We start from the raw sequence: 23,511 nt of genomic DNA on the forward strand, positions 1-23,511 counted from the left end.
TGCAATGACCCCATCATTTCAGAGGGTTGGGATAGATGACCCTGGGAGTACCTTTTAATTCTATAAGAGGGGTACAGCCTAGAAACAATTTACTTCTTCATTTGCTGTTTTGGTCCCAAGAAATGTGGCTATCCTAGTCATATATTTAAGTCCACATTCCACTTTTCGTTTCCCCAATACCTTTTCCTTACAGTAGAGTGCTACACATCTGCTCCCCCCCCCCCTTACTGGTGTAAACGTCTTCAGAACTGAAACAGTTAAGTTTGTTTTGTTTTTGCTGTATGTCGCTATTTTTCATAATGGACCCCGCTGCTCTGGCATTAGGCAACTGGCCAAATTAAAAAATAATTACTACATTAAACAGAGCAAGGGCACATGAAAAACAGGCCACGATTGAAAAATTTAATTGGAAAACCACATGCAGATACTATGAGTCTCTCTATGTGATCTTATTACATGGAAAAGAAATTAGCAGCTAGTTCAAAAGCTGCTGACCAGGAGCTCAGCTCCACCTGTGTGTACTGGAATTGCATACAAAATACACATCCTTTAAATAGCATTGAAATGTTCCAGTGTTATGGTTGGAAATTATCCTGTTCAGTAGCTCTTCAGTCCTTCTCACCTTTATGTTTTGAAGGCTTGGTTGCTGGCCAGCACCTCTGGTGTATCTGAAGAACACTGTTTAGAGCTGGAGCATAGTTGATATCATAGGACCATAGAATTGTAGAGTTGGAAGGGAGCGTGTGGGTCATCTAGTCACAACCCCCCTGCGATGCAGGAATCTTTTTTCCCAGTGTGGGGCTCAAACCCACGACCCTGAGATGATGAGTCTCATGCTCTACTGACTGAGCTATCCCACCTGCCTTTTGTATTTAATATTTCACAACTACTTTGCATTTTTTTAAAAAAACAGTAAATTACAATAAATTAACTTTTTTCATAGCTTCTGCTTTTATGGCTTGTTGCATACTGTATGGGAGTGTGTATTTTACTAGTCTGTTTGGTTGGGAATTATTGGGTTAACTCTCTATGCTTGCCTTGCCCTGGGGCTCAAATTTATCTTGCAAATTGACTTCTTCTTCTTCTTATTTAAAAAAACCTAACCTCAAAATCTTCCCATTTTTGTCAGATTCATGGAATTATTGTACATTCTTTATCAGGGCAAGATGAAGCTAATATAAGGTTACCAGATTTTTTTCCAATGAATCCAGGGACACTTTTCAACTTCAGTTGATTTTGTAAGGGGACTGATATGTAAACCCGGGGGCGTCTGGTAACCTTAAGCTAATAGTACTTTTCTGTTGAAATAACTACAATAGACTTTATCTTAATGGACAGAGAGTACGAAGATCAAGGTTGCTGCTTAACTTAAATCAAAACCTAGGGCCGTTTCTAGCTTCATTGGCCTAAATTTTAAAAAGACAGAAAGTGAACTGATGTATATGCATGTTTTGGTTTGTTTCAGTTTCTTTTTATTTCTTCCCTGCCCTTTATACTAAGTTCTCCCAAGGCATCTTATGATAAAAATAGTAAAAACAATGGAACAGATAACATAATAAAAGCAGCATCAGATAAAATTTTATGTGTTGGGGACCAGCAGTAAAATAAGTAAAAAGGATGGGGTTGGGGGAAGGGGCGGGAGAAGTCTTTGGGGTCTGTTTAAAGGCTGTAACCTCAGGTGTCACATTACTACTAACTGTTTCATTTGATAAATATCACTGCCATGTTCTGTTTTGTTGTTTGCATTTGGAAATGCAAACAGTGGTCCATTCATGGAGTTCTTGAATATTCATGTTGACAATCATTGTGATTCCGTGTAAGGTCCCTGTCCCTTTCCCAATCCTGATGCCTTTCTTCACAAAGCTTTTCCTGAATCACAAAAGATGCACCTGTCATGTACTGTCAGCTCTCAATTAATCATCTCTGCCCAAGTTTTCCTGCCGTGGAGTCACATTGCTTAAAGTGGTCAGCAGCACTCTGGAGAGCACTGCTCAATGCCCTGGTTGGAGAACACAGAGAGCATTTTCTCACACCAGATTTTTTTACTCTTCTACGGCGAGTGACAAAAACAGAGATTTGCTCACCAGACACAAGCGAAAGGTGGGAACTGTCAGGTGGAAATTTGAGTGCTGTGAATGTTAGAGCACCATTGGGCCAATGCCTCTGACGTTTTTGGCCATTAGCATGTTACAAAGATTTGGGCTGTAGCTTAGTAGCAGAGTATCAGCTCTGCATGCAGGTCACAGGTGTGAGCCTCAACATCTCCAGATATGACTAGGAGAGGCTCCTTACCTGAAACCCTGGAGAGCCACAGTACTGAACTAGATGGGTCAATGGTTTGGCGTAGCACAAGGCAGCTTCATCTGTTCCTGTGTGCGTATTTAGCTATTTTCTCCTCATAGCCTCAAGTGAGTATGAGAACATATCAATGAAAGTAGAGCTTGGAGAGGAATCTTGCAATGAAGCTATCATGTTCATTGACAGAAACGGTTTTGATGGACAAGACCAGGGGTCAGCAAACTTTTTCAGCAGGGGGCCGGTCCACTGTCCCTCAAACCTTGTGGGGGGCTGGACTAATTTTTTTTGGAACGAATTCCTATCCCCACAAATAATGCAGAGATGTATTTTAAATAAAAGCACACATTCTGCTCATGTAAAAACACCAGGCAGGCCCCACAAATAACACAGAGATGCATTTTAAATTAAAGGACACATTCTACTCATGTAAAAACATGCTGATTCCCGGACTGTCTGCAGGCCAGATTTAGAAGGCAGTTGGGCCGGATCTGGCCCCCAGGCCCTAGTTTGCCTACCCATGGACTAGACTGCTAGTTGTACTCGCAGGATTTGTGGAAATTCTTGATTATTGGCAGGTTGCATTTGATCTTAGAATGTTACTTTTAAAAAAAAAACATTTTCATTGTCACTTTTTTTAATGGGCTTGTCTGTTTTAACTAAGCATACTTTAATGTGCTTATGGAGTTGTAATTGTGGAATTTAATTACGTACGGCTTGAATAATTGATTTTAAAGCTGTAAACTGTGTAGAAGCCATTTTGGCCTATAAGTGGTACATAAATTAATAAATAACAAGAACAATAATAATTCATAAACCTAACTCCTTTCTCGGTGGCTTATTTTAATTTGAACCATATTCAAAACATCAGAAGTATGATAACAACTTGAAATTCTTTGTGTAAGTGAGAGTACAGGACTCCATATTACAAATAGAAATGATCTTGCAGTTCATGTACTTCCCTGGATCAGTGTGTCTCTGATCATACTAGCTTGCAGACCATTCCGTTGTACCTCTGGTATTTGTTTTGCCAAGCTATTACAGCTTATGGCATCGAATGTCAGATATTGCAGAAGTTGCAAGGCTGCCATTGATCTGAATCACATCTTTCATTTGATAGAACTCCCAACTGCTAGTAGGAGAAAAAAAGCTACTGTCTGATAAATCCAACAAATTGCTAGATGTGAAAATGATTGAATTGCAGGTTTTAGGAATGAAAGCACAGCTTGAGACCTATAAACAAAAATTCAGTGATTTGAATATGCTTGCATTTAACGCCAAATGGTTTGACAATTGCATGCAATAATTATGGGCTGTATAATCCTGAAAGTATTTGGTTTAGAAAGCCAGAGGAGTTTAATTATAAGCACTTTGTGAGGTCCGTAACACATACGTTAGAGTTTTACTTAAAAAAAAAAATTATAGCTGCAGCATTAAAAAAAAAAAAGCTGCAGTATTTAAAAAAAATTATAGCTTTTATCAGTGTTTGGTAAGTTTTATTATACTAATGAAATAATATTTTTAAATATGCAGCTTGGTTTCCATATGGCTTGAATGAATAATTGTGGAGAGCATATTTAACTGTGTATCAGAGCTCTCGGTGCATAGCTATTGCAAAAACTGTAGGCTTACTTTTACTGTAAATGTTCCCTGGGGATTCCTAGGCTGCCATGTAATACTTAGTAGTTTAAAGTTTTGTATTCATACTTTGCCAGTATATAATCCATTACATAAGAAATTTGTACAAATGTAAATGGCAAATAGCTTTCACCAGTTGAGTATATTTGAACAACAGTCGCCCCAACAAAAGCAATTTAAAAAATTAAAAAATATAAAGTTGGAAGAAAATCCAAGTTGGAAGAAAAGTTTGGAGGATCAGAACCCAAACAGCATGACGTTCATTTCATGGTGCTAAGAAACTGTTCTCTTTGGATATGGTAACTTGAAAAAGTAAAGTAGACTAAACCAGTTCCAAGATGCTTCTCCCTGTTAGGGTTGTATGTCAACTATCCATTATCTGTTGAAAGGAGATGGTCCAGAAGTAAAGATAGTTACAAACAGTTCCATCATGTACAGAGCATTTCTTTCTGTGCTTTCCTGTTGTTTAAAATTCAGATTCCCACCCAGAGGCAGGTAAAGGTGAAGGTAAAGGACCCGTGGACGGTTAAGTCCAGTCAAACTTGTCTATGGTGCTCAGGCATTTCAGGCTAGGGGAGCCGGCGTCTGTTTGCAGACAGCTTGCCTGGTCAGGATTTGTGTGTTGTAGTTGCTTGTTGGGGATCGGCACCTTCTTTCTAAAGTAGCATCCCCAATAACCTCAAGGGCAGCCTCTTTGTCCCAGTCTAACTCTGAAGGTAACACTTTGGGGTTTGTCAAAAAATAAATGCCACATCCGAAATGATTCAGCTGTGCACAGTTCTCTTTAGCAATAAAAAGAAGCTGTTGACATTTTGATTGCTTTGGAAAATAGCACACTGCAGCATGACAGTGACATCAGTAATAAAAGTTCAAGTGAAAATTCTTGCCGTCACCACAGGAGGATTAAAAGGCCTGACAGCACATTATAACTTGGTCATCGGCAAGATGAAGCAGGGCCACCATGAGGAGCTTTCATGCTCGGTGATGCTGCCTGCAGATAAATCTTTTTCATTTTCTCCTTTTATTACTTCATTGCGCTTTATCAAGCCACTGTGCATGTTTTCAATTAGCAAGCTCAAACCTCCAAATGGAGATCAGTTGCTCTTTATATTTAGAAGAGGGAGCTGTCTAATGACACGGCTAAAATATTTGGGAAGCGTGCTTTTCAGAGCATTAAATCTCATTCAGCTGCAAAGGCCTTGCAACTGTTTGTTCTTTAAAAAGAAAAGAAAACCACCTGACTGAGCATGCCTGATGTGAACTAATGACACTTCAATCAGTTTTGGAGAGGCAGGAGATTTGACCTCTATTTTATTTTTTATTTTTTTCACTAAAACCCAGCAAACAAGGGTATTTTGTTTACCAGAGAGAAACTTGTTAGAAATGGGGAAGGGCAGAAAGAGGAAGTTGGATGTCTTGCCAGCATATTTTAATCACATATTCTGCACAGGAATGCAGAAATCCCTCCCTCCCTCCCTCCCTCCATTCATTCCTGGTCAGGGTGAGAAATCTGACTTTCAATGGCCATCCCACCCACCAAGGCATACCTACAAGCACATGCACACACACAATTTAACAACAATATGTTATTTTTCATTCTTTCGTATTCAAAAGCTCTGCATTTCATGTTTTTTGAAGTGAACTTTCACTATTCAAATATTAAAGTCGTTTCTGTGTCCTGAAGATTTTTCGCTTCAGTAAAGTACATCAGTGAGTCCCCTTAACTAGTTCTTAAATTAAATCTATATTTAAACTCATGGATTCCAAGGCATAAGGTGCATCCATGAAAAATGGACATCAAGGTTATGCTGGATCATCTCTCCCCAGCCATTCCAAATGATGCTGAATACTCATGAGATTCACATCTTGTTGCCAGGGGTCTGTTCAGGAACGGCAATCCTCAGAAACACGGAAAAGCCAAGGTTGGGACCAAATCTACCTTATAATTCCTCAGGTCACACAGGTAGAGGAGGGGCTAGCTATAAAGGTTGGATAGCAGCTCCCCATAGGTCTCCTTTAAAGATAAAGGGACCCCTGACAATTAAGTCCAGTCGCGAACGACTCGGGTTGCGGCGCTCATCTCGCTTTACAAGCCGAGGGAGCCGGTGTTTGTCTGCTTACGCAGACAGTTTTTCCAGCTCATGTGGCCAGCATGACTAACCCGCTTCTGGCAAAACCAGAGCAGCGCACGGAAATGCCGTTTACCTTCCCGTCGGATCGGTACCTATTTATCTACTTGCATTGCATGCTTTTGAACTGCTAGGTTGGTAGGAGCTTGGGACCGAACAACGAGAGCTCACCCCATCACAGGGATTCGAACTGCCGACCTGATTGGCAAGCCCAAGAGACTCAGTGGTTTAGACCCCAGCGCCACCCGGGTCTCTAGGTCTCCTTTAGGTATCCCTAATTTGGTGTCTCTGAATTTATGTCTGAGGCCCAGTTTGCATCTGAGTTCTCATCCCAGCTCCTGCTGATGAGCAGTCTCTTAGCTTTAAGCACCCCTCCAGTATCACAACATATCTGCTGCAGATCCTGCTTCCATACTGGCTGAATCTTTGCTCAAGCTCAGGTTCGCTCAAACCTCAGGTACCATGAATGGACCTTGGACAAAACATTAGCCACCCAGTGCATTTTTTCTTGTGCATGGCCTCCCCTGTCAGGAAATAACAAATGACTGAATGTCTGGACCATTGGTCCGATGGCATCTTCTTGAATTTTTTCTCTGTGGTAGCAATTGTCACATGGGCAGCAGACTAGCAATGCATGTTTGTCTTCCTATTCAGATCATGCTCAGCATTTAACAGAGGTGTGCAAGGAGTTTGGCCTTGTATGTGGTGGTGTCTGTAATTGTCTACCTATAAGCAGGGAGCTAATTCAGGCAGCAATTTCAAATAATTGTCAATGGCCAGAGGGTAGTCTGAGTTAGCATAGAAATTAAGACCTTCCCTGGCCCTGTTTGAGATGGAGAACAGCAGAGGCAATGAGAAAGAAGATTGCATTTTGGAGTGATAGAGTATATGACTTGAACATAGCAGGGAGACAGAATGAAGAGATGGAGTTCTGTTGGCTGACAGTATAAAGGCAAATGAGGGATTGTTTGGGAGGGGAGCTGTGTGGGAGTGAATGGAGAATGCAGGATGTGGTCATATATGCCGAAAAGAGAAATACATAAAAATCAGCCAGTGAAGTGGGGAAACCAAACTCTGTGAGAAAAGGCAGAACAGGAGAAGCAGCAAGATTGAAGCCCTCCAGATGTTCCTGCACTCTCATCAGCCCCAGCTAGCAAAGCCGAAACACCAGGGTTGATGGGAATTGGAGCCCAACAACTTAAATTCCCCACCCCTGCTGTAGTGGAACAGAGCATGGCACTATCAACTATCCCTAGGAGTCTATAATGCTTGTCACAGCACACAAATCTGATTCCTGAAAGGTGGTCCTTCCACAAAGGATTCTAATTTGGGTTCAGGGTGTACTCTTTAGCCTCTATAGGCCACTCCCCATTTATGTGGAGGTTACGTTCTGAGGCACCGCACACTTAAGTGAAATTGCGTATATTGGAAACACCATTGAAAAAGCCTGCAAACACCCTCTAAACCTCTGGAAATCTTTGAAAAAACAAAAACCCACCAACTTCACCACTATTGCTCCCTCCAAACCTAACTGCTCAGACTCCAACTCTCTACAGCAGGATTCCTCAAACTAGGCCCTCCAGATGTTTTTGGCCTACAACTCCCATCATCCCTAGCTAGCAGGACCAGTGGTCAGGGATGATGGGAATTGTAGTCTCAAAACATTTGGAGGGCCGAGGTTGAGGAAGCCTGCTCTACAGGCCTCAGACATCAGTGCAAAGGCTCCTAGGATTGCACTTGTGAAGGTCGTGGGATTGCTAGACACTGTTTTTGCACCATTTTTGCCCTATTTGCCCTATTTTACAGCCATTTCTCCCCATTTGTGCCACTTCTGGATTTGTGGCCATGTGCACGCACACAAATGAGAAGTTGCCTGTACTTTCAAATGCTATATTTCCCCTTTTAGTTCACTCCTTAACCTATCGCTTGTTAAAATTCTGTTGCGTAAAGGACATTTCACTTCTTAGGCTGAACCAGCTGCACTTCAATATTTGCTTGTGACCCTTATCATGTGCATTTGCCACGGTACCAAGGTGGCTGAGCTCACGCACTCGCTGGCGAACAGTTTTCTTTTTTAACTAGCACAGCAAAGTCTGAGGAGTAAGGCAATAAGTTTCCAAAGCCTACGCAAATGATTAAATGGGAATTCTCTAATAATGGAATAATTCCTAGAATGCCATAAAGAGACTTCCATTAAAACTCTAATAGGACTTCCAGCTGGCTCCGTTTGATGCAAAGCCTCTGTCTCCAAAAGGAAATGAATGAAGGAGTCGGTTTTCCTTTCATGTGGTGTGGGGGGTCATTTGTTCTGTGGTTGCAGCGAGTTCCACACTATTGCGCTGGTAGCTGCTGACTGGCACCACTCATGTGCCGTAAAGCTTCTTCATCTATCTTAAATCAAAGATTATGTGTTTGGAGAAAAGCCCCAGCAATTGTGGCGGAGGCTTCATCGCGTTCAGCTGGCAGAATGCGATAACACTGGCCTGAGCAGACAGGTGCCATCCATTCTTCTGTCATCCATGAGCCACAGAGAGAGTGTGTGCCAGTGCCAAATCTCACGCACCACAAAGCAGTGTGGAAGAGTTGCTTGGCCAGGAGGTGGTGGTGCTGTGTGGATGCTTTCAACTTTATGTGTCATCTGTGGGAGAGGAATGACTGTTTCCTGCAGAGGTGAAAACATCTAAGCTGGGTGAAAATGCTAAATAAATAATATTTCAAACAGGCAAGCACAGAGTCTGCAGAGATATAGTAAGCAATTTGCATAGTTCCCCATTTCTAATGTTAAAAATGACTTCCACCCCCCAGAAAGATATCAACTAAAGCTAGGTGATTAATTTATTACATTCTAGGGTTGCCATATTTCAAACAGTGAAAATTCAGACAGAAAAGGTTTGTTTGTTTTTTTAGTTTCCCCCAAAGTTTTTTGGGTGGTTTTTTTTTTTTTTTTGCAAGATCACAAAAACATTTTCCGCTTTTGAACTATTTTAAGGGGAAATTGGCAAAATCAGCACTGCCAACATGGGCTGTTATATGGCCCGATTTTCCCAGACATTTAGCCGATTTCTGGATGCTGCTGGTGAATGCGATATTCTGGATATGTCTGGAAAATTCTGGATGCATGGGAACCCTGTTACATTCTTGGTTGAAGTGAAATATGCAGAGAGACAAATGAGGAATGTCCGTGATTTAAAAACCAAGTAGAATTCTTATCTTTAAAAGGTATCTCACATTTCTTTTAATCTGGTGCTCCAATACAGGCCTCTTGGAGTTAGGGACTTCTCCTCACTGCTGCCCATCTCTTCACAATATGTTGACATTGAGAATGAGCTGTTTCTCATTTTCCAGCAAGGCATCCTTCAGAGGTTCTGAGTGCCATGATCCTCTGGAGAATTAGTTGACAGGGCAAATGTATTTTCTCTGTGGGAGATATTTAGAATTGGTTCTGTTCAACGTGGGATATGCCTTACAAAAAGGAAGTGAAACGAGCACAAAACGAACTTTCCCACCTCTGTAATGTGTCCTGTTTTTGTAACATCCTACTGTCACAACAGTTGTTGCTCCAGAAAAATGGAACCAATCCCAAAATTGGTCTCGCATGCAAAAGATTGCTTGAAAATTCAATCTGTTGATTTCATCAGATAAGAATGGACAAGATTCAGCCCTCCTAGATTTTCACACTTAGGCTGAGAAAGAGATTTTCACCCAAACAAAATTAGCTGTCAACTCTGGAGGTGTGTTCCTTTTTCCCTCAGCCCCTGTCCAATAGAATGGTGTGCTTTCACATATTTCCAGACAGTTCATGGGAGATGCTTGATTTGTTAAGTCTTGCTTTATTTTCATCTGTGTGTCATAGATGAAGTGCCCCTTGTTTTCTGTTTGTGATATTATCTCCTTTATTGTGAGTTACTCATGCATTGTGGAAATGACTTGCTCTGTGAAGTATCTATGCTGGGGCAGAAAGCTGGGCCAGATGATATTTGTGTCAGCTTCAGAACTTACAATTCAATGAAAGCTGCTGGTTTATTAGCTATATTTATAGAGAAAACAGGTTGCAAATGTCAACTAGGATAGCGTCTAAATATAATCTGAAATAACATCTAAAACGAGTTTTCACTTTATTTGATATTTAACCTGCTTTCATGAGCTGAGAATGAAAAAGCATGATATTTTTGATACATGTAAACAAGATTGCTTTCAGAGCTAGCAGTATGGTAATCAGGGTGTTGTGTACTGCATGGAAATAAAGGTACTTTATGAATTCATTTATTAGTTCTCCTTGTTTACAATGTTTGAGTAGAATGGCATGCTGGCTGTACTGAGAAATAGTGCACGTATGGCAGGTAATACTACTGTTAAATTCTAATTCCCTAACAGAGAGAGAAAAAACAATTTAGGCTCATGTTGCAAAACCAAAATCTGCAAATGGTAGTCTATGTTTTATATGCCCAGTGTTACCTGGTTTGGTTTTCAAAGGGTAAATTCTTTTGCTTTACCTCTTTATTTCCTCTTCCACACCTCATTTTCCAATAAGAAGAAAACAGGATTAAGGAGGACTGTACCAGTTATATACATATATTGGGTGAAGTCTCCTTCCTGTTCTCCCCCTGCAAACCAGTCACTTAACCCTCCCTCCCCAAAAAAAACTGCTGTAAAGGATTTGGAGAACTTGGATTTTGGCAGTGCAAATGGGTGAACATCATTGGGTGGTACCCATTGATTTCTGAGGATACGTATGCCTGTCTCAGTTGGAGCTTCGCATTTTGTACACATTGTGGGGAGAGTGGCAAAGAATCCAATAAACATCTGGAAAGGGAAGCGCTATTTCAATATTTTAACCGTCATGAAATACACTATGTTGTTTATAGCTCTATGCCAATTATTATAACTTTGTTATTTCCTTTTGCATTCCTAATTCCTTTGACATTGCCTGGAAAGTAAATGTGGGATTTGAGCTGCAGAGAAGAAATGCGTGCATCTTGAACTTTAGTTACAGTTTTGCCATGAATGTCAGTGGCAATCAGTTTTCACACTGGTAGTGGTGGGATATGTCTATGATATGTTCTGGGTAGTAGCGTGTGGTGGTGTAAAGATAATTAACCTTATTCATTATATCTTCCAGTGTAGACCAAGTCACATGCAATAGTGACTTTTTTTTAGGTTCTAAAACAATAAAGAGGGAACAGGACATTGGTCGGACTCAGCTCTATGGATCCAAAAACGCATTTAGACCACAACTTGCCTAACTGCAGCAATTCAATATTGCTAACTTATTATTTGGTAGCAAGCTTTTAATGAGATTTCAGCTAGGAAAACTCCCTTGCCTGGTGCAGAATTTTGCTGTTATTTCCTACCCATTTTGTGGAGTAGGATGCCAGACGGTTTTGTGGATGGCTCTTTTAAATGTTTGTCTATAATTATTTTTGATTGCCAGATTTCAGTTAAACGCCACTTGTCTTAACACTAATCAGAATAATACGATCATCAGCTTTGCACTTTGAAAAAGAACAAAGTAAGCAAGCCCTTAACTATTACAATAATTTATGAAATCTTTGGGTTGATTTAAAATTAATTACCTCTCACGTCAGCCATCAGACTGGCACTGCCCGACCTGTATGACTACATGTAATACCTGTTGTTTGGTCATCAATTTGGGATGGGAGTGGGACGAAAACTCTCCCATGTCTACACTACACAGTGCCATGTCTGATGCACAAAGCCCTATATAGCTCAGGACCATTTCTTAAATACCCAGTTGATCACTGTGCTCTGCAGATGACGGCCTCCTGCAGATACCATCTTCTCAGGAGGTCTGTTCCACACAATACGGGAAGTGGGTATTTAGAGTTGTGGCATCTACCCTTTGGAATGCCCTGCCCATAAATATTAGTCAGACACCATCTCTGATGTATTTTTGGCACCTACTGAAGTCCTTCCTCCTCCAACAAGTCTTTTGACCCGAGATCTTTCCCTTTCTGTATCTGAACTGCAAATGTTTTAAATATGTTTCATTGTTTCATCATTTGTTGTTTGCTGTCCTGAGCTCCTTTGGAAGTATGGGTATAAATTTAATAAATAAATAAAAAATGCAGTAAGCAGTTAATCAGCGCTTGCCCTTCTTCCCTTTACATGCTTATTATGAATTGTTAAATTGCTTCCATGAAAGTAGGCCACAAAAACATGAAGGACTAATTTTGTGTCTCTGGTGAAGGTTATCTAGAGAAAGAAAATACAAAATAAACTTTTAATCATGTTTGCTTTCCCCTTTCTTGCTCCAGTATCCAGCTGCCCTAATGAATCTGGGAGCGATTCTTCATCTCAACGGCAAACTTCTGGAGGCAGAATCAAACTATCTCCATGCCCTTCAGTTTAAACCAGATGATGTCATCACACAGTCAAATCTACGCAAACTCTGGAATATTATGGAAAAACAAGGCTTAAGAACATCTAAAACATGACCTGACATGAGCTGGAAGGGGGGAAACCCAGAACCTTTCTTTGCAAAGGGTGAAAGAAGTCAAATCCAGAACAACTTCCAGGGTGCTATTTTGTTGAGTGCTCTTGTTGGACTGCACTGCAAGTGTTGAAGGTTGTAATTGCTGCTAGGAGAACCTACAGGGCTGCTTCTTGGTGTGACATTTTGATAATGAGAGAAAGGTGGAAACTCTCTCAGGAGTTTCATGAAGAACTTGATAGTTACTCCCACAAGCATAAAAATGAATTAGATTTGAAACTTGAGCACTTGAAAGGGGGGCCCTTTCGAGCATATTTGCCAGGCCATCGTAGTCATTTTCACATTGCTCATTTTCATGTGGTTTCTGGTAGAAAAATCATGCTGGCCTATATAACATCCATCCAGTCAACATGGGATTTTAGTAAAGGATATAGACTGGCTTAAGTTATTTTCTGAGGCTGTAATTCATTAAAATGTATACTAAAACCCAATGTGTTTGCAATTTGTCTTAATATTGTGTATCTCCTTAGGGCTGCCTGCTTATCTGTTTCACAGATGAGTGCAACCATTTGAAAGATGAAACACAATTTGCAATCTATCTTGACAAGGGCACATTTTCTTTCAGCCTGTTGTTAAGAACATTATTTGAAGACGTTAACAAATACCTTGTTAGCTGTGTTTTGAGGGGAGTAAGCAAGGGGCAGCATTGAACTCACCCAACAGAAATGTCCCCAAGCAGGAAGAATTAAGGCAGGCTGTAGATGTGATAGACACAACCATGTTTGTTTTCTTGTGTAGCTGCTTTGTTCCTGTCAAAAGTGGGAGTGGTCTAAAAAAATTGAAAAGAAAAGTGTGCATTGAAGAAGAGAGCTGAATATTCCTTAGAGAGCTTTCCTCCGCCACCTTTTTTATTGTGCTTTAAAGATTCAGGCATGTTATACCAGTTTAGCTCACTTCTGGGACTGAAATCAGGTTGCAAAAAAAGTACCCCAACTGATGGAGAAACAGGATGCAAGGCAGGAAGTACAGGTGGGGATAAATCTTATACAATTCACACTTTCCAGAACAATCAGATCCAAAACACAGCCATCCTTCAAAATCGGCACTTTTTTCGAATTTTGCAATGCAGTTCTCCAACCAAATAATGAGCACAAATATGGATATAACTGAGGGGAAGTGATGTGCAAAAAAATTAAAGTGTCTGAGGTAAAATTGCATACAAATAGATGAATATTAGGAGAAATTTGCACTGAAATTCTGGTGAATTTTCATGAGGGCAGTTTAGAAAAATCCACAATCTGATGTGGAAAAAATGTGAAGATGGGAAAGATGAAAAATGGAGAAAAGCCAGAATTGTTAGATTTGCCCACGCCTTGCAGGAAGAGGGTTCAGTTTCTTCTACTACCATGCAACTTTGAAAAAGAAGAGAGTCCCACACATGCACACGCGCGCGCGCGCGCACACACACACACACACTACTCTTTAGATGCAAATGGGACAGGCATGTGAAAAAGAAACATGGGGGAGCTGTCACATTTAGTTTGAGAGCAAGGGACTGTGTAGGAGCAGCTGGCAGTGGCACTGCTCTTTAAATTATGCTGACTACAGTTGCATCCATCCACACAGTATAGTCCTTTAGCTTGAATATACCATGCCTTGTGGCTCACACAGGACAGTTGTCAGCATCAAGCTGATACACAGCTACCTTGTGCCGAAGCGCAGTGCAGCCGTGTTCCTGTTATTACTGTCAAAACAGAATGCTAACCTTTTACTTGCATCTCTGCCTACGGAGCAGCTACATGTTACTGGAACAATTTGAAGACGTGTGCAGTTGGTGAATATGTTTGTGAAATGTTAGCAATGAGATTTATCAGCAGTTTGTGGGAAGGGAAATATTTTGCTACAGGCAGCAAGAAACTAAAAGGATTTAATGCTTTTAGCATCTAGCGAATTCACAGGGTGTTAGACCGAAAGGGATTATGTGACTGACAATGGTTGCCAATTATTTTTGCATATGCTTAACGTTTTTACATACGGGAGGGGAAAAACATTTGTGCAGTTTCCAACTCAATATTGCATCTTTTTTTTTCTTTATCGCAGTAAAGTGGCACCATTCATTTTCCTTAACATTTCAGTTCATTTGGCATAGTTATTACAATCTGTATTTTTTTAAAAAAAAATATTTTAAAACATATTAGACTGATCTGTGCTCTTTCGGCCATTTACCAACTTCTTTTATTGGGTAGGCAGGTTTTTAAATGACATAATAGGATCTATTTCAACATTCATTTCAACACAAGTGGGCATAAATTTAGGCCAGGTTCCAAAAAACAATTTTAGGCATGTCTGAGGGCAATTTTTTTTTTTACTTCCATGCCGTAGCACAAGCTACTACTGAAACTCTTTTTTTTGTTTCAGTGGCCATTTTCAATGGAAGGTGGGGCTGCAGTTTGCGAAATGTGTTTTTTGTATCCTGGCCTTATATCATGGAATACCCTTGAAATGAAGATTATTAAGGGAACTCCCATAATCCATTATGTGAAAGTTTCCTTTGACTGAATATCATTCCATTGCTGCCTACTTCTGGATTAATACATTGTTGACACTCTTTATTTTTCAACTGAAGCAAAAAATAAAGTCATTACCTAGTGTTTCACAACTGTTGTTAGCCTTCTACTTTGCTTTTCACGCTGTGTTTTTAAATGTTTTGAGGTGTGTATTGGTGCTTAGAAGGAAATGAGAACACATTTATTCTGTGCTGTTTAATCACTTCAGCTATCTTAATGTATACATGTTAAGGAGTCTTGCAATATCGCTCTATCGGCATAACTACTATTTGTCACTATTTGTAATAGCATTTTGCATTAGATGCACTTTGTTTTTCTTTTAGCAAGCTTGGTAATCATAGACCATCAGTTACAAGTGTCTTACAACCCTCTCCTCAGTTCTAACTTTTTGACCTTCTGCAGAATCAATGACCTTTGGACTTGGCTCAAGGTGAAAGCCTAAACTCTGCTGTTTAGGAAGGAGGAAAGTAAAATCTTACAAGTTTGAAATTCAACATTTCAGGTTAAGTCATATGATAACATATTACAGTCTTTAGTACTACAGCCATCATTCCACACCATATTTCTGAGCAGCTATAAAAATAAATGCTATATTAACCTCTAAAACCGCTTCTTCTTTTTAAAATTGTAATCCTATGCATATCTACTTAGAAGTAAATTCCACTGATTTCAATGGGCTTACTCCTGTGTACTCGTGTGTTCGGATTGCAGCCTAATTGGCATCCCCAAATGGCTCAAATTTCAGCTTTCAGATGCAAGTACAACTTTCTGATTGTAACATTTCACTGTTGCTCTAGCTTCTCCATTTCTTGTGTTTCATTCTTTTTTCCACATTAATTGCACAAAAGCAGTTCACACTTTTATGGTGGCATTGTCTGTCTCATTTCAAACAACGACAGGTGGAAGGTTTTTTAAAAAATAAATAAGAAGATTGTTCCATGTTTCTCCATACATTTTCACTATGGGGCTGGGATTTGTAACTTTCAATTTTGGAATAAGTTTAAATTGTTGTCTCTGCTCAGGGATTTGTGGTGGATATTGCAGACAGTGCTTAAAAAAAGAGCACAAGTTTACTAAATTAAATTTTTATTTTTTTGAGAACTGTTATTTGTATAAATTATCAAGATTTGTAGGCTTTCCTTTTTGTAGACATGATTGTTTACGTGCCAGATAAGAAAATCCTTTTTGTTTTCAGTAATAAATGATTGATAACAAATACTTTGCACATGCTGTCATCTATTGCACTCAATATTATCGCAAAATGAATGATTCTACCGATACTCAGTTTAAAGAAGCCAACATTTGGGATGTAAATCACTTGCCAGAACTTAAGAAAGTACATTTTCATGTACATTTAAAATAGGTATGTGTCTGTCTTTGCTTGTGTTTGTGTGTGTGTGTGTGTGTGTGTGTGTGTGTACTAGAGTTATTCTAAAAAAGATTCATCCCTATGCTCTGTATGCAAGAACTCTGTACCCAATTTAAATTGGGAAGATCAATGTTCTTCTTTCACTGTTAGGCTTTGCATAAGAACAAGAGAACAAGAGAAGTCACATCACCTTAACAGCAACCACTGTTTCCATTGGCATGCCAAGCCCAACCAACAGCAGTAGTTACAGAGCAGGGGTAGCTTCCCTGTGACCTTCTAGATATTGTTAGACCACAGGTCCTGTCATACCTGACCACTGGACATGGGCCTTATGGGAACTGGTGGCCAACAACATTGGAAGGCCACCACTGTTGTAGAGAATGGGAGTAAGATTGCAATCCCATACACATAGTAGGACCTACCTCTGAGTAAACATGCTTGCACTGTTAGTAGTTTTTTACTCCAACAGTGGTATGACAGGAACATCATATTCCTGGTAGAGGCATAAGAGTAGCTTAGGAAAACGCAGCAGAAAGAAGCATGTGGGGAGAGAACTTCAGGTTTCAGGACTGCACAACAGTGAGATGGGATAATAATTCTCTAGATCTGAATTTTGGTTTGATTTAAGACTGTCTGGCTACAATGCCTCTGGCCTCAAGGGAAAAAAAACTTTCCTTTTTTTCAAAGGCCATACTACTACCCAGTGCTTTTTTCCCTAAAAAAATAAGTAAATAAAATGTTTAGGGGTATTCTCATTTTCCTACTCATATTGAAATACTGCCCATCAATGAGGCCAAACTTAGATTCACAAAATGTTTAGGGGTATTCGTACCCCTGCATACCCCAGTAAAAAAACACTGCTGCTAGCAGTTAAGACACCCTCATTCCTGTGAAGGATTGTCAGAGCAGAAGCTTGTCCCAATACAGTCTGTGATTATTCTTATTACATAAGGAAACATCCTTCAAAAACAACCCATGAAGTCTGACGTTTCGTTTCATTTTTAACACTTGGTACTAATGTAAATAATTCATTGATTATCCTGATGGATTCATAAGTCTTTAAACATGTACTTTTAGAGCATCAAAGGCCTAATTAAAATGTACCTTGGGTTTATCAGCAGCCACCATTTGTAATGTTGGTATTGTCATGTTTGAACAGGGCCAGGCTTACTTATTCTAGACATTTTTATGCAGTTATATTTTAATGTGAATGTGTGTGCAGTCCTTGATTATTTTGGGGAGTACCTCACTTTTTTCGTTATTGGTGTTTGGGACACTAAACCTCATCTATTTTAAGAACTTGTATTTGTGGGGGTGTTGCAATGGTTGAATATCATTTCTTGCAGACATAGAATACTTTATCTGTATTAGGTAAAGGTAAAGGGACCTCTGACCATTAGGTCTAGTCGTGGCTGACTCTGGGGTTCCGGCGCTCATCTCGCTTTACTGACCGAGGGAGCCGGCGTGCAGCTTCTGGGTCATGTGGCCAGCATGACTAAGCCACTTCTGGCGAACCAGAGCAGCGCACGGAAATGCTGTTTACCTTCCCGCCGGAGCGGTACCTATTTATCTACTTGCACTTTGATGTGCTTTCAAACTGCTAGGTTGGCAGGAGCAGGGACCGAGCAACGGGAGCTCACCCCGTCGCGGGGATTCGAACCGCCAACCTTCTGATCGGCAAGTCCTAGGCTCTGTGGTTTAACCCACAGCACCACCTGTGTCCTTTTATCCGTATTATGTTTGTCTAAACACTTGCCCATTTTGAAAAAGGGCAAATGCTGTTCCACTTTATGTTTAAGACTTTGTGGATATGTGACAGTGACACAACTTTGTCCACAGTGCATCCTACTTCCTGATTCTTTATATCAGGTTGTTATTTTCCAGAAGACTCAAAGCAGGTTTTTGTCGGTTCTTGTAAAAAGGGCAAAAGTAAATAATAGAAAGGGGATGTCTGTGTTAAATAACATCAGAGCTGAGCATCCCATGAATCCAACATTCCAGAGTTGTTCTCCCAATACCTCGTCGTCTCTCTTTTTCCTGGGATCAGCAAGGAAGGCAATTGACCACGTCATACCATTCAGATACAATTGATAAGGATATGGAATGGTCCATAAGCACCCAATGGTAGTTTATCTTCTAGAACACATTGGAAATTAATCTGACACTGGAACAGTGCAAAGTATAATTTATACCAGGAGTGGACAGCTGTTTGTTTGTTTTTTTTCCCTGTTGTGGCTGCATTCCCTTGGTGGAATCTATGTCAGGGGTAGATACCAAGACTTTGCTACACCTTTTTCTCTCTCCTCTCTCCTGCATTGAATTAGGCTGCAGGCCACAAATTGTTCACTTTTGAATTAAGTGGAAGCAGAAAACCTTGTTTTTCAGTGCATTCCATCACTTGGGTAAGCTGTATGAAGCTTGATCTCTTTAATTCATGACGTGTGAACTTTTCAACCCCCTACCTGGTTTTTGGTCTATCAAGTTTATAATTTTAGGGTCATGTTTTGTATTTTATGGAGTCTCACTTTATGCCACTATTGAATCCAGCAGGGCATGGTTCTGCGTAAGTGTAGATACATATAGGATTGCACAATACCATCCTCTCAAACTTCAATAAAGTCTTTGTACTTAGTGGTACATTTTGATACAGTGAGGCTAAAAGATCATATGGTAAACAACAGTAACGTATTTTGAAATCTGCTAATACCTGGTCTAGCTCTGACATATTCAGGAAAGCCACCAGTGATGGAAGAATGCTCACTTTATCTGGATGAAATATTTGGAAGAACAGTGTCTGGTGCTCATAACATTTGATCAAATTAAATTGCTAGTAGAATCTGCCTCATTAATGACTCAGCATCCTACATGCATCACAAATAAAGCCAATTATCTGCAAGCAGATTTTCGGAATGTAGAGCTCATCAGCATTCTTCAAACGATAATCAATCACTCAAAAATTTTATTTGATGACTAGGTGCTACAAGTCAGGCATACCAAGCAGATTTCTGTGCTGATGGCATGAATGCATATATAGATTTTTGGTTTGGTTTCTCCCCACCCCCTTCCAGGCTACTGCCATAATCTATCAAGCATATCATCATTTTGTCTGCCAGTCAGAATGTTGTGATGGCTGTTTAGAAAGGTACTGTACACAGCGTGTCAGAAAACTGCTCACTATGAGTACCTACCCTACTAGGCCATTTTAAAAAATTGATTCTGTGGCTTGCCATGTGTCAGTGATAGAGACATCAAAGACAGTCCACGGAGAAGTACAAAGGAGCTGGATTTTACAAAGAGAGCCAAAATCATAAAATTTTACTTAGGTATTGTATTTCTTATTCAGCTTTATTTATTTATTTATTTATGTAAAGGGGGGGGGTCTCCAAAAGTGGCCTAGTGGTACCTCGAGTTACAAACACCTTAGGTTACAAACTCTGCTAATCTGGAAGAGTTACCTCGAATTGAGAACTTTGCCCCAGGATGAGAACAGAAATCATGTGCCGGCGGTGCAGCGGCAGCAAGAGACCTCATTAGCGAAAGCACGCCTCTAGTTAAGAACAGCTTCAGGTTAAGAACGGACCTCTGGAACGAATTAAGTTCATAACTAGAGGTACCACTGTAAATTCAAAAACAATGATACTGAGAGGCTCATACATAGTTTGCAAATCTGAGAACTTAGTTTTAAGAGCACAGTCCCAGTTCCACACCCATTGTTGTTGGCTAGGATGCTGCATAGATTTCTTTTCACTGACCTTTGCCAGAGAGAGGTACGCCACTGGTGGTTGGGGGTCTTCCATCATGGAGTTTTTGAGCTATTCCTAAGCTTCCACCACATGAGTAGTGGAAAGCCCTGGAATGTTTTATTTGGGTTGGAATCCCAGCAGCTTTACATCTGAAGCCCATAAATTCCTCTAAGAGCTCAGTCCTCTGGTCCATCAGCTGTGCCAGCCCGGAGTTGGCATACCAGTAAGGCCAACATGGCTGCAGTGGTGAATCTGCCTTTCTGTACCTCCCTTATGAGGCTTGCTCTGCCCAACCCAGAAAGGAGCAGAGAGAAACGGTAGTCAAATGAGGTCAGCTTCACCATGCCAGAACAAAGAAATGAAGGTCAACAGACATTTTGTCTTACTAGGGGTAAGCTGATTTCCTCCAAACTGATAATCTTTCTGTGATAGACACAGCTTGGATTCCTGTTGGTCCCCTAGCCATAGTCTGCAGCCGGGCTGGCTTCCTCTTAGTGTGGCACTCTTCCTGAAAGGCAGGGATGAAACTTCACAGCTGCTTTTGTACGTCTGGCAGAGGCCAGAGTGTCTTTCCCTTTACTTTGTCCTCTCTCAGAGCAGCTTAGTGTTGGAGCATTTTCATTTATTTATTGTTAGGAAGAGGGAACAAATCTCACTGCAAGCAGCTCATTCTCTGGCCAATTTGGACGACTAACCTATACACACCCACCTGGGAATAAGCTCCCGTGAACTCAAAGGGTACTTTGAGTAGACTTGAACAAGATTGTGCTGTTAAGAATCTCTTGGATGGGATGAAAGCAAGTGGTTTGGGTGCTCAGTTTGTCTTCTCAGTAAAGTACATTAAGCAACCACATTAGAGCTATTAAGCACTTAGGTGACTGGTGCAGAAGTCCCATTAGTACATAAAGCACATATAAATATGTTTTGACATCAGCTAAGAAGTAGCACTTAGCCTACTGCATATCTTAGTTAGTCAATCTATTAGGAGGAAGTCAGTGTGAAAAGGCAGCAGGGACCACTGGCACTACTCTAGTGCCAAACAGTCCCTCAAGAAAATGGGATTGCAGCATCCTCAGAGCACTGGCTCTCAGTTTTTGTAAGCCTTAATATTGCATTGACCAGCATTCATTAACTACTCATTTCAAAGAGGGTTATATCCAACAAAGTCATTGCTCTCACAGAACAACTTCTCCTTTTGCAATGGAACTTCTCTCTCTCTCTCTCTCTCTCTCTCTCTCTCTCTCTAACTCCCTCCATACTTTACATATACTTTGCATATACTTGGGTGGGGGGAGTAATGTGAGAGGAGGGGAAATTCCACTGGATAAGCAAAAATCAGCTGCCTACTGGCACACAGGAGTCTTCCCCCTTTCCGTCTGTGAAAGGTATTGAGTTTTTCATGGGAAGCCAATTGCAGTGCAAATTAAGAAGTTTCACAAATGTCTTGCTTCACTCCTGAAGACCATATCTCATCCCCACAACTATTTGCAGTATTTTCCTTTTATTAAGTACATATCACCGACCCAAGAGCAATATATGTGCTTGCCCAAGAAGTGGAGAGAAGGTCAGACTTTGGCACCATACATGCTTTGATTTATCAGAGTAATCTTAAGCCACATTATATATATTTAAAATAAGTGTGTGTGTGTGTGTGTGTGTGAGAGAGAGAGAGAGAGCATTGCTATCTTTAAAAAAATGCTTTTGCAATCGTACATATGAGGTGTCTGGATGTGCTGAATATTATCTGTATCCTTGAGCTTAGGAAGGAATAGTAATAATGTGTATAATAATCTAAGGGGGCGAAATGAGTTCTTTTTCAAAACTTCATTATAATGACAAATTTGAAATGCAATGCATTTTCTATTAGTATGGTATGGTAGTGGTTGCCGTGGTATTCTGAAATTTCCTGAAGTATACAATAAAATTAATACAATGCAATCTATTGTTTCTTGCCTTAATGCAAAACTGTTCTTTCCTTTTTCTGGTTTACATCCTCCTAGAGAAGGCACAATTCCAGCAAATACTAAAGCATATTCTCCTTCAACTCCCACAAATGCAGGAATTCAAGTTCCCCTTTGTGCTGTGGTTGTATGTTCTGTATTAAGAGATGGGGAGCATATGGTGCCAGCAAGACGGAGTTATCATTGGTCTGGAATTTACAACAAAACTCATTAATATCTGGAGAAAATGCATGCAACATCTTTGTCTTCCTTGTTTCTTTATTTGATCCATCTTCTAGCCTTTAATTTGAATGCTTGCTCTTTCAACACGAGTGAAAAGATCCAACAAAACGTGTTATCTCTATCATTATTCAAAAGGAAGGTGAATGAATGAGATGCATATATTGGAAGCTCTACTTTGTTCATATAACTTCCCTGTAAGGCTCTGTCTTACTATTTCCCAGCTATTACTCTATGCAGGTGACTAACTTACATGGGATTGACTGTGAGCAAACCAACACTTACTGCAGAAATAATTTGCTGTCCTAAAGGTGGCACCATGCACAACTTTCCCCAGAGTTAGCTAACCAAGTTTGAATCTGGCACAGGAGCTGAGCAGAAACTGTAGTAAAGGGAGGGTATCGGTGCTGAAAAAGACCTGCCCCAGATAGATGTCAGCTTTATCCATCACAGAAGAGGGCAAGCAAGCCAAGATTCTATGTGAATATCTTAATGCGCATCTTATACTGAAGATCTTACATTTAGAAGGCATTTTCTTAAGATGCCATGTTCCCATACCATTTAAGGCTCCATGTTTTGTAAAGACAAAACATAGAACCAAATCTTTACTGACAGCTATCATTCCCCGGGGGGGGGGGGCTTGCAAGAAAGTGATTCTAGACCCCAAATTATGTTGGGGCAAAACTCTGCAGTAAATCCATGAAAGCCACTGATGACTTAGTGGAAATACCAATATGACTAAAATTCAAAATAATACTTGTCTTAGTAGGATTACTTTGTAACAAAGCGGTTTGAGACATCTGCATAAAACATCCGCCGAATTAATGTAAGCATGCAATTGTTCTCACTAAGAAATGCATAAAATTGCCTTTAATAAGTGCATGATCAACATGAGCTGTGAATAATTTGAAAATAATTAGGGTTATTTTATCAGTGCAGGTTATGGATAGAATACACAATGGTTCTGCCTGTGATCAGCCATACTAAATCAATATTTTTGCTATTTATCATGCCACATTAGACTTTGGTTTCTGACCACCACCACCCATTTTCTCTATAACCAAGCTATGCTCAACCTTTAGCTGTCTCACTATCACCATCCTGTGTTATATTAGCATAAACAGCAATCAGTAGTTCTG

The 23,511-nt window shown here is 40.2% G+C and overlaps 1 protein-coding gene across 1 annotated transcript in view; it reads left to right on the plus strand.

The window, feature by feature from the left end:
• The window catches only part of TMTC2 (transmembrane O-mannosyltransferase targeting cadherins 2), a 192,264-nt gene extending 175,968 nt beyond the window's left edge, over positions 1-16,296 (plus strand). Inside the window, exon 12 of the mRNA XM_083573344.1 lies at positions 12,338-16,296. Within this exon, the coding sequence (XP_083429470.1) occupies positions 12,338-12,517 (180 nt within the window). The 3' untranslated portion in view covers positions 12,518-16,296. The remainder of the gene's footprint in view (positions 1-12,337) is intronic.
• Positions 16,297-23,511: the final 7,215 nt, after the last annotated feature.

Source organism: Podarcis filfolensis (genome assembly GCF_964270895.1).
Source record: "Podarcis filfolensis genome assembly, chromosome: 10".
NCBI lineage: Eukaryota > Metazoa > Chordata > Lepidosauria > Squamata > Lacertidae > Podarcis > Podarcis filfolensis.